The sequence below is a fragment of the Musa acuminata genome, chromosome BXJ1-4 (assembly GCF_036884655.1).
Source record: "Musa acuminata AAA Group cultivar baxijiao chromosome BXJ1-4, Cavendish_Baxijiao_AAA, whole genome shotgun sequence".
Lineage (NCBI taxonomy): Eukaryota > Viridiplantae > Streptophyta > Magnoliopsida > Zingiberales > Musaceae > Musa > Musa acuminata.
Window position 1 is genome coordinate 8,330,246 of NC_088330.1, and position 14,854 is coordinate 8,345,099.

The 14,854-nt window shown below is 42.0% G+C and overlaps 3 protein-coding genes, 1 long non-coding RNA gene and 1 other non-coding gene across 5 annotated transcripts; 3 read left to right on the forward strand and 2 right to left on the reverse strand.

Annotated features, from left to right (window-relative positions):
* Window positions 1-30: 30 nt before the first annotated feature.
* LOC135645462 (glucose-1-phosphate adenylyltransferase large subunit 1-like) lies at window positions 31-5,372 on the forward strand. Its single transcript, XM_065163859.1, has 15 exons — window positions 31-980; window positions 1,412-1,534; window positions 1,948-2,121; window positions 2,312-2,404; window positions 2,512-2,595; window positions 2,677-2,732; window positions 3,210-3,303; window positions 3,432-3,544; window positions 3,606-3,678; window positions 3,808-3,888; window positions 4,032-4,118; window positions 4,201-4,305; window positions 4,763-4,869; window positions 4,940-5,000; window positions 5,076-5,372. Exons 1-15 carry the CDS (start codon window positions 759-761, stop codon window positions 5,175-5,177), a joined length of 1,575 nt encoding a protein of 524 aa, XP_065019931.1. The 5' UTR covers window positions 31-758; the 3' UTR covers window positions 5,178-5,372.
* A 539-nt stretch (window positions 5,373-5,911) lies between these two features.
* Window positions 5,912-6,460, reverse strand: LOC135672055 (abscisic acid receptor PYL12-like). Its single transcript, XM_065180506.1, has one exon. It carries the CDS (start codon window positions 6,458-6,460, stop codon window positions 5,912-5,914), a length of 549 nt encoding a protein of 182 aa, XP_065036578.1.
* Window positions 6,461-7,723: 1,263 nt separating this feature from the next.
* Window positions 7,724-9,458, forward strand: LOC135672399 (dihydroflavonol 4-reductase-like). The gene is made up of 6 exons (XM_065180880.1): window positions 7,724-7,887; window positions 7,986-8,155; window positions 8,263-8,457; window positions 8,541-8,700; window positions 8,795-8,987; window positions 9,070-9,458. Exons 1-6 carry the CDS (start codon window positions 7,779-7,781, stop codon window positions 9,317-9,319), a joined length of 1,077 nt encoding a protein of 358 aa, XP_065036952.1. The 5' UTR covers window positions 7,724-7,778; the 3' UTR covers window positions 9,320-9,458.
* Window positions 9,459-9,870: 412 nt separating this feature from the next.
* Window positions 9,871-14,287, forward strand: LOC135645469 (uncharacterized). Its single transcript, XR_010498791.1, has 3 exons — window positions 9,871-10,212; window positions 10,284-10,385; window positions 12,392-14,287. It is a non-coding gene; the product is annotated as an uncharacterized LOC135645469 (long non-coding RNA).
* Window positions 14,288-14,513: 226 nt separating this feature from the next.
* LOC135672699 (U2 spliceosomal RNA) lies at window positions 14,514-14,710 on the reverse strand. Its single transcript, XR_010513058.1, has one exon. It is a non-coding gene; the product is annotated as a U2 spliceosomal RNA (small nuclear RNA).
* Between the last annotated feature and the right edge of the window lie 144 nt (window positions 14,711-14,854).

Consider the following 14,854-nt stretch of genomic DNA (forward strand, 5'->3'; position numbering starts at 1 on the left):
ACCGTCTTGGGGTGTGCTGCAGGTGACCAAGCATGGATAAGCGCTGGAAGAATCATCAGAGCTGACGGCCACACAACAAATGTTGACGTCCAGGCGCTCAAAAAGGCACGGAGGTGGAGGAGAACAACAAGAGCAAGACTATAAGCGCAAGACAACAAGAGCCATTGGCATGCACACCACGACGTGGTTGGAGGCGGTCTCCATGCGGTTTTTCTCTCTCAATCTCGACGTGATCGCTCGTTCACACGCCAAGCGTCTCCGCCGTTCTCTAACATTGCTCCGTTCCACAGATTCTCAAGTATGTGATCAGCGTCTGTGGACAAACAAGATCAACCTCAGTAGTTGGGAGGTGGGTTCCAAACTTGACCATAAGACTTGGATTGAGAGATCTCAGCAATTTTGGAGGACCTAAGATGAGCAGAGCAAGCAGGACTGTGCTCCATGGGCTCTTAAAGCTTTGGTTCCTTACATTGAGAACCTTGCCTATAAAGTTGTGGTTACTCGGTTCTCTTACACTCCTAGAGATAGAATGTCATGGCTGTCGCATTAGCTAAATTTGGGCGAAGGTCCTGCATCTTCCATTGTTGGAAGAGTGAGGCAAGTGTGCATCCAAAATGACCTTCCAGTTCTGGAGCTGCCTTTGGGTTTTGTTCCCGTGATCTGCTCACGTTTTGGAGCACTTCAGATCTTGACAGCTCCTGTTGTTCTTATCTTCCTTTCCTTCTTTCTTCCTGGGGAACGAGGCAACGATTGCACCCATGATGGATGCTAGCAGTGTGGGTTTGAAGAGCAGTGCATGCTTAAGCCAAATAAAAGGGGGAGTTCTTGACGCTGAGGAGAGTGGGTTTGCAGTTGGCTCAAGAATCATGGCCTGGAAACCGAAGGTGGTGAGGAGCGCCAAGAACTGCTGCAGCGGGGTCGGAGAGTTCAAGGCAGGAGCTGGAGTTTTTGCTATCACTTCAGCTGTCAACAAGGAGACTGTAAGCATCTGCTCCTTTCTTGCAGAAATTGGTGAGCAAACATTTGTGTGGATAATACATGTATATTATCCTCTGTAATTTTTTTGCTAAAATTTGTGATTTTATTGACATGTTTTGCAACTAATAAAGTCTATGCTTTATGTAATATACTTCTGTTTGATGTTTCAGTAGCTCTTAGACTAAATAGAATGGCATTATCTTATACCTTAAAGAAATGATCAACCCAGCTAAGGAAGTGTATGGAAGATGTGATCGAGGAATTCTTATTTAGTTCTTTGGACTTCCACATCGATGTTATTATACCTTTATCTGTTTCTTAATTTCCCTTTACAAGTTTGATTAGCCTTTGGTCTCTGTTTCTGGTTCAGAGATAGATCAGTAGCATTCTCTTTGAAGAAAATGGATTCAGGATCACTTTACTGTGGTTGCAGGTCATTCAGGCACCAAGGTTTGGAAAACATAAGCCGGATGCCAGGAGTGTTGCATCCATCATTTTGGGTGGAGAGGCTGGAGCTCAGCTTTTTCCTCTCACAAGTACCAGAGCCACACCTGCTGTAAGAAACAAGCTCATATTGCATAGGATGAAAAATGTCTGTTTCATGGTTGTGATCTTGAATTCTTCACCTTTTCTCTTCACGTAGATACTGTAAATTTTTTCCTGAGAAGCTTTCAGACCTTTGGATTTCTTGCCTCATAACATCTTTCTGAATAACAGACTAAATTGTTTTGAGCATCTTTCATCAAGGTTTAAGAATTATAATGCTGCAAAGGAGTTTGTTGGAGAGTTTTGGAATATTGTGGATGCTCGATTTCTTCGAAAGCTGATGCTTATAGAAGTTACCTGTTCTGCAAATGCTCTAACACACAACCTATATCTCTCCAGATGTTCTTTTTCTCTTTATTTTTTAACTGAAGCAAGAATTAGATTGCCAAGATGGATGTGTTTGATCTATCTTGTTCTATGCAGGTTCCTGTTGGGGGATGCTATAGGCTTATTGACATTCCAATGAGCAATTGCATCAACAGTGGAATAAACAAGATATTCATCATGACACAATTTAATTCAGCTTCCCTAAACCGTCATATTTATCGTACATTTAACTTTGGCAACGGAATCAACTTTGGTGATGGATTTGTGGAGGTAATGTTTCTGATTTGTTGGCTCCATGCATCACTTGGACACCATGTTAAGCTTAGTGGTTTTGAAAGCATTATTGAGTTCAAGTATTTTATTTATCTGAACACTGATGAAATAGCTGATTAATGATTGTATATGTTTACTAAGATTTTGATTCCTTTTTCGATAACTAGTCATTTGGGCTCATAAGCAGGTTTTAGCAGCTACTCAATCACCTGGTGAATCTGGAATGAACTGGTTTCAGGGCACAGCAGATGCTGTGAGACAATTTACTTGGATATTTGAGGTGTGCTCTCTCGATCAAGCAAATCAAGAACAAGAATTCTTATCCTTTCTCAGAGTAAGCTTCTTATACATTAGAAGTTTCTGATTTTGATCTGTGCTTTCATTCAGGACAACAGGAATAAGAACATTCAATACATACTGATTCTATCTGGTGACCAGTTGTACCGTATGGACTACATGGACTTTGTGCAGGCATGTGGCCTCATAACTCACCCATTCCTTTTTAATTTCAATCTCTTTTAAAAATACTTAAATGACACAAAACATCTGCAGAAACATGTCGATACTGGTGCTGATATCACCATATCTTGTGTGCCTGTTGGTGCCAGGTATGCAATGCCGAAAATGTCGCACCTAGAAGTATATGATTATGTATCTGCGCCTTCATCTAGCTGTATCTGTAAACCTGTTTAAATATCACACAGCTAAAAACATTCTAATGCTTCTTTCCAAGTTTAATCTTGGCTGTTGTTGATAATCTGCTCACCAATGTTATCGATTAGTAGCTGTCTTTGAGGAATCTGAAGTCATGCATTTTCCGTAAACAAAGCATTGATGAAAATTTTTGTGGTGTATCACAATTTCATTTCTGGAAACAAAGAACTTATCCTTCTCGGATATTTAATACAAGCTTGCTACCATTTTTGTTGTGCAATATATCATATATATTTTTTCCTTGTCCACTATCTTGAGCTTGATGAATTCTTGATTAGTTACAAGCATGCTTTTAAACTTTCTCTACTTTGTTCAGTTAGTGGTAAAAAAAACCTTTACACTAAACTAGCTCTTCCTGCTCCTCATGGAAGCCGAGCATCTGACTATGGACTAATTAAGATTGATAAGGCAGGCAAAATTATCCAATTTTCCGAGAAACCCAAAGGTGGTGATCTGGAAACTATGGTGAGTGATTTGTCAAAGGCCTTTTTTTTTTCACAATCTGACAGGAATGTGCTGCAAATATCTCCATGAACAACTAGAATTTGCATTGAAGCAATGCACATAACATAGATGCACTTCATGTACTGCAGAAGGATGAAAACACCCTCTTCAGATTGTCTCATCAAGATGCTAAAAAGTACCCCTATATTGCATCAATGGGGGTTTATGTCTTTAATCGAAACACTCTTCTGGAGCTTCTAAGGTATGACGATATTGCTCTTTCAGCCTCTTTAAGGATGTTTTACTTGGTGTGTGTCTTACAGGTGGACTTATCCGAAAGCAAATGACTTTGGATCAGACATTCTTCCTTCTGCTGTGAAGGATTACAATGTCCAGGTTTGAATACAATTATTTAAACAAATCTTAACTCATCAAAGAAGTATATCTCTCTTTTTTTGGTCAATTAAATGAAATGTAATCATCTCCCAATGTTGCCCATGGACCCATCTGATCTTTTCTTGATAGGCTTATATATTCAAAGATTACTGGGAGGATATTCGAACAATCAAATCATTCTATGATGCAAATTTGGCACTGACAGATCAGGTTGATGTTATGCATTAGAATATATATGCAATAGCATGATCTTGCTTATTTGCACTTAGGAGGGTAATGAAACCATGGACATGTGGATGCATTCACTTGCGAAAAACAAATTGCAAAGACTGATATAAACATTTGCACTGCAGCCTCCAAAATTTCAGTTTTATGATCCGAGAACACCCATTTTCACATCACCTCGATTTTTACCACCAAATAAAATAGAGCAATGCAGGGTATGTGTTGGCATTAGCAGTTTGCCAATTTCTCATCTTTTTTATGATCTTTAGGCCTCTTACATTTGAAACTACTGTACAGATTCGCGATGCAATTATTTCCCATGGATGCTTCTTGCATGAGTGTAGCATTGAGCATTCGGTAGTCGGAATGCGGTCCCGTGTAGATTATGGTGCAGAACTCAAGGTTAGTAAAATATGCTTCCAACCATTATTTTTTATTGAATCTTTTACCTTGTCAAGCTCTATTTTTTTCTGTATCAGAGATCTGCTGTGATTTCCTTGGAAGCTGCATACTGAATATCCACAACAAAAGGACAACAAAATCATACATATGCCAAGAATTGGCAAGTAGTCCTTGATCAAATGATGAGAATAACACCAATGCCTAAGCTAATGCTTTCTAGTTCTAGCTCTCATACTTGAAATTTCACAGCTTGCCATGATAGGTTGCATTATGCTTCTGAATCTCTTGCTTTTTAGTATCATTCTTAAGCATACAAAACTGAAATTGAAGTCAGATCAAAAGTCAATCCACTGTTGTTAACTACAGCAGCTGACCATGCAGCAGTATTTGTTCTTTTATGGCACACTTGTAATCCATGTTTCCTAACTAGCATCATCCTGTCTTTGGATCTTCTCAGCATACATTGATGATGGGTGCTGACGTCTATGAAACCGAAGCTGAGATTGCTTCTCTACTGGCAGAGGGCAAGGTTCCCATTGGAGTGGGAGAGAACACAAAGATCAGGTGAGACAAACTTCCATGAAACATCCAAGCTCAGATACAAAGAGTTCCGAAAGATTTCTGTGCTTTCCAGGAACTGCATCATCGACATGAATGCCAGAATAGGAAAGAATGTGGTCATTGCTAACAGAGATGTATGTACAAATAATAGATCATTTGTTTGATGCCTGGCATAAGGCTTATATTTGATCATGCTTGTTCTGTAACAGGGTGTCCAAGAAGCTGATAGGCCAAGTGAAGGATTCTACATCAGATCTGGAATCACAACAATTCTGAAAAGTGCTACTGTCAAAGATGGAACTGTCATATGAACTGATGTTTCTCCATCTGTTTTTATGATGCATTTGGGAGGGCACTGACAATAGATGTTGTCAGTATTTTCTCGGAGGAAGACTAGGACTGATGGTTGTGCTTCTTCAGCAAAACACTTGTGTACAAGTTATGAATCCAAAATCATGGATTTTTTCTTACTGAGAAGGGAAAAAAAATAGAGAATCTAGTCATGAGCATACATATTCAAGATTTGAAAGAAAGTCAATAATATTTTGTTATGGTTTTTTATTTTAAAAATGGAAACCCCAAAACTTCTTTTCTATTTACCTTTCATTTTCTTTCTTTCTTTTTTTACTCATCATTCTTTTAATTGTATCTACTGCTTTTATAGATTAATTTAGACATTTTAATGAGAATCTTTTGTAAGACACAAATGATACCTAAAACACTTATTCTCATTTTTTTTCTCAAACTTTTTCTTAGATACAGTTGCATTTTTTCTTAATTTTTTATTTGGTCATATATATATATATATATATATATATATATATATATATATATATATATATATATATATATATATATATATATATATATATATATATATATATATATGTGTATGTATGTATGTATGTATGTATGTATGTATGTATGTATGTATGTATGTATGTATGTATGTATTTATGTATTTATGTATGTATGTATGTATGTATGTATGTGTATATATATACATATATGTATATATGTACATAAGAGATAAACTGCTTACAGGTTATGGTAGTTCATAAACTGCCATCCGCTCCGCAACGCTCGCCAGCGAGATGAGGTTGCACCGGATGATGGTGTCGACGAAGACGCAGGTGTCCTCCTCCGTGTTCCCTGGAGGCACGTCCACCACGTACGACTCCATCACCACGGTCCCCTCCCCTCCGCCGCCCTCGTGGAGCGACGTGGTCGACTGGTAATTGCTCAGCCGGTGGTCGCCGCCCACGACGGAGAAGCTGATCACGTGCCGCTCGTCGTCCAGCGCATCGAGCCGCTCCGTGCTGGTCCCCGCCGGCAGCCCGGACACCAGCGTCACCTCCCTCATGCTCCCCACCCTGCCGTCCCCGGCGCGCAGCCTGCATCCCTTAAGGAACCGCTTGTAGCCCTGCGGCCGGTCCAACCGCCGCAGTAACGACCAGACGACGGGCAGGGGCGCCGCGACGTACTGCACGTTCGCTGAGCGGCACTGCCCCGAGGCTTTGTGCCGGCTGTGGTACCGCCTCATTACGTCGTGCATCGCCGGACTCGCCGCCACGGGACTCGTGAACAACGACATCGTCGTCAGAGACTGCATCCGTTGACTTCAGCTCCCCGGTCGTCTCTTACTATTTATAGACTCGAAACGAAGTGTCGACGCCATGCCCGAGTCACTGTGTTTTGTCTGCGTGGGAACGTCCTGTCCGACCCGTACAGAGATTTATCTGAGCCTGAGGATCTCGTCACTGCTCTGGAGTCGACGGATGGAGATGGCCGTGGTGCGCGCGAGGAAGAGGACAGAGAGCGGCTAATCTTTTTGGAACAGAATCCGGATGACGTGGGGAGGCAACGACAAAGCATCAGATTCGGAGGCGCAACAGGTGCCGTGTGCCCACGTGGCGCTCGAAGAAAGGCGTGCACTCATTGAAGACAGTATCATCACCACGCATGGTCTGCACGTATAAGTTTACGCTGGTGCAATTTTTAGGCACAATATGTACAGTTTTGACGTACTTTGTCGATAAAGAAGCACAAACCAAAGTCAATATATAAAAAATATCAAATAAACCTTAATGTCACACATTACTGTAAATGGTCATCAGATGGTTTGTCGATCTACATCTCAACAATATAAAGCTCAGGCGAAAATTAAAGTGATAAACCATAAATCTATACCTAGAAATCCGATTCTCCCAGTAATAATTTAATCTCTTAAGGCTCTCTACCACACTGTCCTAGATACGTTGCTTAGAGTGTGCTATAGGTAGATTGACATTATAAGATTGTCGACAATATAAAGATACCAGTTCAATAATACTTAGTCGATACTGTTAAAATCCTGTTTCGAAAAAAGACAGTGCATGCACGACACATCAGTTCTAGGAAAGAGTGTGTGGTGCACCTACCCTTCGTGCGTTGAAACAGGGGCTCTCATTGAATACAAGGACTGGACTTGGCGTTCCCACTGCTCCATTTAGTACAAGGAAGGTTAATTCGACGCATTGACTCCTACCAAACTCCACCTTTGTGATTGAGATGGGTATGAACAATAGGAGCTTCGTCACCTCAGACAGTGGACACTTCTTGGACCCCCCCAATCTACCACCGTCCGCGTTCTTTACATAGTTCCGTGACACGATTAGGCACTTCAGGGAACACACCTAAAGTTCATACGACTTCCTCTTCTTCGTTCGTTGGAGCATGAAAATTAGATGAGCCACGTTCCAATCTACCGCCATCCTCCTTCTTCTTCCTCCTCCACTGAGAGAAAGCGAGATGGAACAGCCACCATCTCTCCCTCTGGTTTCAGTATTTAAATACATCTGAAGGAGTAAGGCTCGGCATATCAGAATCATCAGTTTAATCTCAGAGAGGGTGAGAGAGAGAGAGAGAGAGAGATGAAGGGATCGGTGGTGGTGACCGGAGCCTCGGGATACGTCGGATCATGGCTAGTTATGAAGCTTCTGCAGAATGGATACATCGTCAGGGCCACCGTGAGAGACCCCTGTCAGTATAGTATATTTCTCTTTGCATCTCGCTCCCTTGCACATGAAGAGATCAAGCAGGAACAGCAGATACTTGAATGGTTTGTTGTCTTGATGCAGCGAATCAGAAGAAGGTCAAGCCTCTGCTAGATCTTCCGGGATCGGCTGAGCGGCTCTCGATCTGGAGAGCAGACTTGGACGAGGAAGGAAGCTTTACTGAGGTGATCAAGGGATGTGAAGGAGTGTTCCATGTGGCCACCCCCATGGACTTCGAGTCCAAAGACCCTGAGGTAGCTCCATTAATCCTCTTCTCTTTGCAGCATGCAGCCTCTCTCTCTCTCTCTCTCTCTCTCTCTCTCTCTCTCTATGTATATGCTCAAGTCCAAGTTGCTTGTAGAATGAGATCATCAAGCCCACCGTTAATGGGGTTTTGAGCATCATGAGGGCCTGCAAGGAAGCCGGCACGGTCAAGCGCGTCGTGTTCACTTCCTCGGCGGGCACCGTCAACGTGCAGGAGCACCAGCAGCCGGAGTACGACGAGAGCTCCTGGAGCAACATGGAGTTCTGCCGCCGCGTCAAGATGACAGGATGGGTACGTACGTATGTCACTCCCATCTTCTGCTTGTAGCAAAATTTGAATGGGGGAGAATAAAAGGAAATGATCTTGTACTGCAGATGTATTTCGTGTCCAAAACACTGGCTGAGAAAGCGGCGTGGGAGTTCGCGAAGGAGAACGGCATTCACTTCATCAGCATCATCCCGACTCTGGTGGTCGGTCCTTTCATCACCACCACCATGCCGCCCAGCATGATCACTGCGCTGTCACTCATCACAGGTACTTGCAGAAACACGTAGCAGCGGTACTTTCGACAGAATCATCAGCCCTGCATGTCTTAGCTGTTGACTGCATCATCCATGCATGCAAGCAGGAAACGAAGCTCACTACTCGATCTTGAGGCAAGTTCAACTAGTCCACTTGGACGACCTGTGTGACACCCACATCTTCCTGTACGAGCACCCGAACGCACAAGGAAGATACATCTGCTCCTCCCATGACGCCACCATATACGACCTCGCAAAGATGTTCAAGGAACGATACCCCCAGTACATCATCCCTCAAAAGCAAGTGCTCTCATACTCACCCAAACCACTTGAGATGCAAGCAAGAAAAGATCTATCTAAATAAGAAAGCTATTCGTTGTAGGTTTGAAGGGATCGACGAAGGCATCTTAAGGGTGCACTTCTCCTCGAAGAAGCTCATGGAGCTGGGGTACAAGTTCCAGTACACGATGGAGGACATGTTCGACGAAGCAATCCGGTCGTGCTGCGAGAAGAAGCTGATACCTTTCCGTACAGCCGAAGGCCATGGCAGCGAGATGGTGAAGAAGAAACCTGTGAACTCAGCATCAGAGAGAGTGAGTGAGTTCAGTGAAAAGGAAGTCCTGATTGCTTAGGGAGCGATCTCTGCCGTATCATAGAGAGTTCTTGTGCCGCATCAGCACACATGCATGATTTAGTTTCATTGGCAGAATGGGATTCTGAGTCTCCTCGATGAACTTTTATCTTAAGAAGATTGAGTTGCTTGTCTTTGCAGACTGCTGATTCCATTCTTTTCTTGATTGGATCGATGAAGACCCATGTCTGAGCTTTGATCATAGCCTACCGCAATGTGCACCAAAATAGAGACCATAAACAATCATTTATATATTATACATATATTTTTTTATCAGGATTTATCACTAACATTATATATTTATCACTCAGGAAATAATAAATAAGATTTAGTAATATATCGTACAAGAAAAAGGCGACAAAAAAAAAACCAAGAAAAAGTCCACAAATTTAATGACAGGGACGATGTCCACATCGAGTCAGAACATAGGCTCCAAAAACCCTGTTTCCTGAGTCGGAGGAGACAGGTGGTCGCACCTGAACGAGAGAGTTAGATCGGCCTGCGTCGATCGGGTGTACAGTCTCACGCACAAAGCGCCCACGACGCACCAATAGCTGGCGTCCAGCTCTAAGTACACACATCGATGACGACGCCAACCCGACGCGAGTCGCCCGGCGTTTTCTTCGACCATCGTCATCCGATTCCCAACCCGAGAAGGAGTTCGTCGCGTTGCAGAAATATGCGAAACGAGAGCCGGCTTGGTTGTCATCGCCCCCTTTTGCGTTCAAATATCTCGCTTCCCACCACCACCAGAACCATCACCGAAGTGATCGCCGACCAAGAAGAGGACCGACCGCTACATCCTGGGGCTCGATCTTTCTGACGCCTGGACGACTGCCAGATCCAGCTCCCCTCTGCTTCGCCCCCCTACTCGTGCAGAATCCCAACACAGAGGTGGTAATACGAACTCGTATGTTAATTGGTTGGGTCATAAACACAAACAGTTGATCGTCACTTGGATGTAGGACGATTTTTCCTCCGCGCACACGTATTTTGGGATCAAGCAACAAAGAAAAACCAGATTTTAACATAGCACACCTAATCTTGGCCATCTGATTAATTTAGAGGTAATTATCGTTTTTCGCATTTGTATCAAAAATATTTGCTGCGTGACTTAAAAAGGTGCTTTTCTATACAAGAATATGTTTATAAAACCCTTCAGAAGTTTGTGGATTAGGATATATTGTTGAATATGTAATCGCCTATAAAGCTTTCTTCCAGCCTATGACAAATGTGACAGCAATGTTTATCTCAAGCAATAAGAGTTGCATGAAACTTTTTTTTCTTGATCTACACAAAGGATTGCTTTTTCTTTTTAGTGTGATCTTAATTTAGCTACTTTGGATAATTTGGTAGTTTCTATCTGAGCACCATGTATGCTATTCAAGTTCCTTAGATTTTATATTATTGTTCTTCTAAACTTGCTTATCTGCTTAAAGATCTCAAATATAAAGCTAACTGGCTTAAGTGTGGAATAAAATTTTGCAAATCATGTCAGGTCAGTTTGTCTTATGGAGTATAATTTTTCACCCATAGTCTGCCTGAACATGTAATGTGCTTTGTCGAAAGTCATGTTTCACCAGTCTATTCTTATTTTTTTACTTCTGGAACAAAACCATAGCAGTTCATGAATAGCTAAAAGCTATTGTTGAATTAGATATAGCTAAAGAAGTACGCTATATGAAGAATACCGTCAAGAGAGTTCGTGGACTAGGTGTGGTACTGATGGGTCAAAAAGCCATTGCCAAACATATGTTCATAACAAAATTAAGGCTTGTGAGGATGTTGGGATAATATCTCTGATTGCAGAATTTCCTGAAGATTGTGCAGAAGACTAAGTAGTAATGCTGTACCAACTTTAATCAAGATCCATTACTCCATGGTGTCCTAATGCAGCTCTACTTTTGCTGCAAGTAATTTCAAGAACTACACTAGAACTTCAGGTTCAGAAGGTTCCATTTTACTTTGTCTTCATTCGCTTTATTTGTTCGGTAACTTAGTTTCATCCAAAGATAACATTCTAATTGCTAAGATGTACTCCAAAGTAAGCTGACCTCACTACTTTTTTTATTGACTTGGAATCCAAGATTTGCCATGATATGCACCTTCCTACCATTTTCATTGGACATTGTGATCTATGTTTTTAAGAGTATATAGGTTTCTTTTAATTTGAAAAGCAATACCTCAGTTGGTCAAAGCTACTTTGTTTTTTAATGCTGGACAAGTTGCACGCAGCACATAGATGAAGAGAGAATTTTGAGTGCTGTTTGTGAAAGAACGTTGATGGTTTCCATCTACTAAACACGGGGAATCTCACTTTGAGAGGCAGAGAGAACCTCTGTTCATCATCAGTGCTGCAAATGCTTGAACTGAGTTGCTACTCCGTTCAGGTGCCAACCGATGGAAACATTGACCTTTATTGGGCAAAGCAATGTTGTAGGCTTACCAACTTATTTGATGTTGCACGTATAACATAACTTTTTTAAAAATCTCTGTATAAACATTTATGTTAATATCAATGAGATTTTTTTTTTAAATAGCTTAAATATTTTTTGGATAAGAGATTAGTGTAAATGTTGAAGTAATAATACAAGGAGCCCTATGGGTGACTTGAAAAAGGAATTCAATCTTCTATGATATTACATGTATTCAATGATTGTCTACAAATTAATGGAAACATCTCATTCACTTTTAACTTTCATTTTTGTTACTTTGATACTTAATTTAAGCATTTTTAATCGATTTACAAATAACATGCTGTCATTAATTAAACTGATTTCTTTAGGTCGATAATTTTTAAATTATGAAGCAGTTGTAAATGACAGGTTCAACAATTGATATTCATTCATAAAAAATAGGCCCTTGCAAGAATGGAGATAAAATCATTGAAATAGACTAAAATTTCATTACATGGAACACACTCTTTTGGTTTCAACTAACCAAATTGCAAACGTTTGTAGTTTGTGATTATTGGTTTGGACCTCTGCTTGTACCTTCTCAGTTGTTCTGCAAGCCAGAATTAGTCGTGGACATTCCATGATTGTCATCCTTTAACTTCTTTTTCTCTTCACAGCTGTAACGACATCCATGACGCTGGGGCTTCTCAGGATTTTCTGGATCACTCTCACTAGGTTCCATAAGCAATGCCCGAAGGCAGCGTCTTCTAATTCTGGGCTCACGAGTTGGTTTCTGGCTTTGGATTGGCTTGGAAGGTGTCTTTTCAGTCTCCAGGGGTTCCACTGTTCTTTTGGAAACCAAGGTTTCCTTAGTTCTGGAGAGATTCAAATGGACGCCTGGGTTTCTGACACTGCAGGAACTTTCATCGACAGCTGAGTTGTTGATGCTTTGCACATTGTTGTTAATGCTGGTTGTAAATGCCCCCTTTCCACTATGCTGCCACTTTTCTTCACTGCAACTGCCTCTTGCATCAACCTTCTCCTTGTCGAGCTTTTGATCCTTGTGGGCATGGTAGAAATTCTCTCTATCGGTACCCTCATAACCTATAATCATGGATGCTCCACTGTTATTGCCAGCCAAAGTAAGTACATTTGTCGATAGTCCATTCCTCACCCCACCAGAATATCCAGTACCTATCTTCTGTAACAGTTTAGAAAGCCCTTCCTTGATCTCCTCCTTGAACATGGCTCTCTTGCCATCATAGAATGAATCTTGTGGGATAGTTGAAATTGCAATTTTCTGTTCCTCTCTGGTGGAACCATCTTTTGTATGCTCAGCAGTATCGGTATCCTTCCTGTGTTCTGCATTTGAGTTAATGGATAGTGAGACTAATCCACTTTGTGTGGGGGATGTGATCAGGCTGTTCTCAGATGTCGTGCTGAGTTGCTTGACTTCTCCCTGTTCCTTCGACTTGTTGCGTTCTCCAGTGAAGGGCTTCTCTTCTGTGTCTGGTGTTGTCCTAAGCTTGTCTCTATTAGTCCCTTCAGGTGTTGAATATGAATTTGGGGCTTTGGTGGGATTCTTAGGGTGGTTTGTTGTTAACTTTAGTTTATGCTTCTCTTCTGCAGTTTGTTTGTTTGTATCTTCCAACTTTCGAGATTGAGAAGGCTCGGTTTCTTCTAATTTAATCTTCTCTCTTTGTTCTTTAGGTGTTGACGGCTGGGGTAAAGAAATGGAGTACGATTCTAGAGGTTTATTCTCCAGCGAATTGGTTGATACAAGCAGCAAATTTGGTTCCTGCAAAATGTGGTTTCTTGTCGGCTTAGGATTTGAATCTTTTGTAAGAGGGATAGCACGGGCCTGAGATTTAGGATGCAATATGGTTGGTGACGCGGACGCTAATGTTGGCTGGGATTCATGGGCCAATGACAATGGCTGGTTCGAAGGAGATGTTCTCTTTGCAGGTGATGAAGATTGTGAGTCAGATGCAAGAGCTTGAGATGAGAGCCGAGACTTCACCTGAGTTGATGCAGTTTGTAATGCGGATTGGGACCTGAGATTTCTTGCTACTGCAGCTTGCTTATCTGAGTTGATCGGAGACGGTTGTGGGGACTGAGGCCGTGATCGCTGCTGTTCATTTGCATTTCTGGCTTGGGGACGAGATGATGGACGGTTTCGCGACGAAGCCAGTGGTGGTGATGGTTGAGGAACTCTTCGGGTTGCGGTCGGTGAGGACGGTGATGAGGATGTTGTATGATCCAAAGGTTGCGATGCATCGCGACGCAGGGATTTCTGTCGAGTTGGATCGTGTTGTCGCGGAGTGCTACTCCTTGTCGGGTGAGTCCAGGCAGGCAGCCAGAAGCGAAATGGCTGTGACTGGCTTCGTCTGTCCGCCATACCTGCCTTGAGAGAGAACCGACTGTAGAAGGCTTACTAAAGAGAGCGGATAAAGGATGTCAGGTTGTCTATAGATCCATGGCTTGAACGGGTTCATGTGCATCTGATTCCTCCCTCCACGCGGCCTGTAAGTTTGGTATCTCTTATAACTTCTTTTCTTGAGAACTCGGACTTCCGTTGTGGTTTACTTGCCATTGAATCATGGAATCAGTGTTGCTCACGGGTTCATGAGATCTTCACAATACATATAAAAATGTACAGAATATTTAAACTCTCTGCCTTGGAATCCCTTTCATTTCCATCGATATATTTAACACCAAAAACTACTACATTGACTCACCCGTTGCATGTTTCGAAATAACATTGAGATACTCTCGTACAAAGATTTACATGTGGTTTGGTCGGGGTGCGTCAGGCCTGGGCAATAGTGCAACGGCTAGGCGACGCGCGAGAGCCCCAATGGCAAGCCACTGTGATGGGCCATCTCTCACAGTAAATTAATTTAATATCATAGTGGATCGATGACCCACGTATCAGATATTAAACTGATAAGAACAGATACTACACTTGATCTTAGCCAAAAGGTCAAGAAAGGTATGCTTTGGACGAGAGAGATCCCTCTTATTTTATACCTGTTTCGCTCCTTTCTATTGCGCACGTTATCGAATGGACACAACCAGCATAGCATAACAAGCAAGAATTGAGATCATTTTAGATATTTTAAGACTTAAATGGTCTGGTT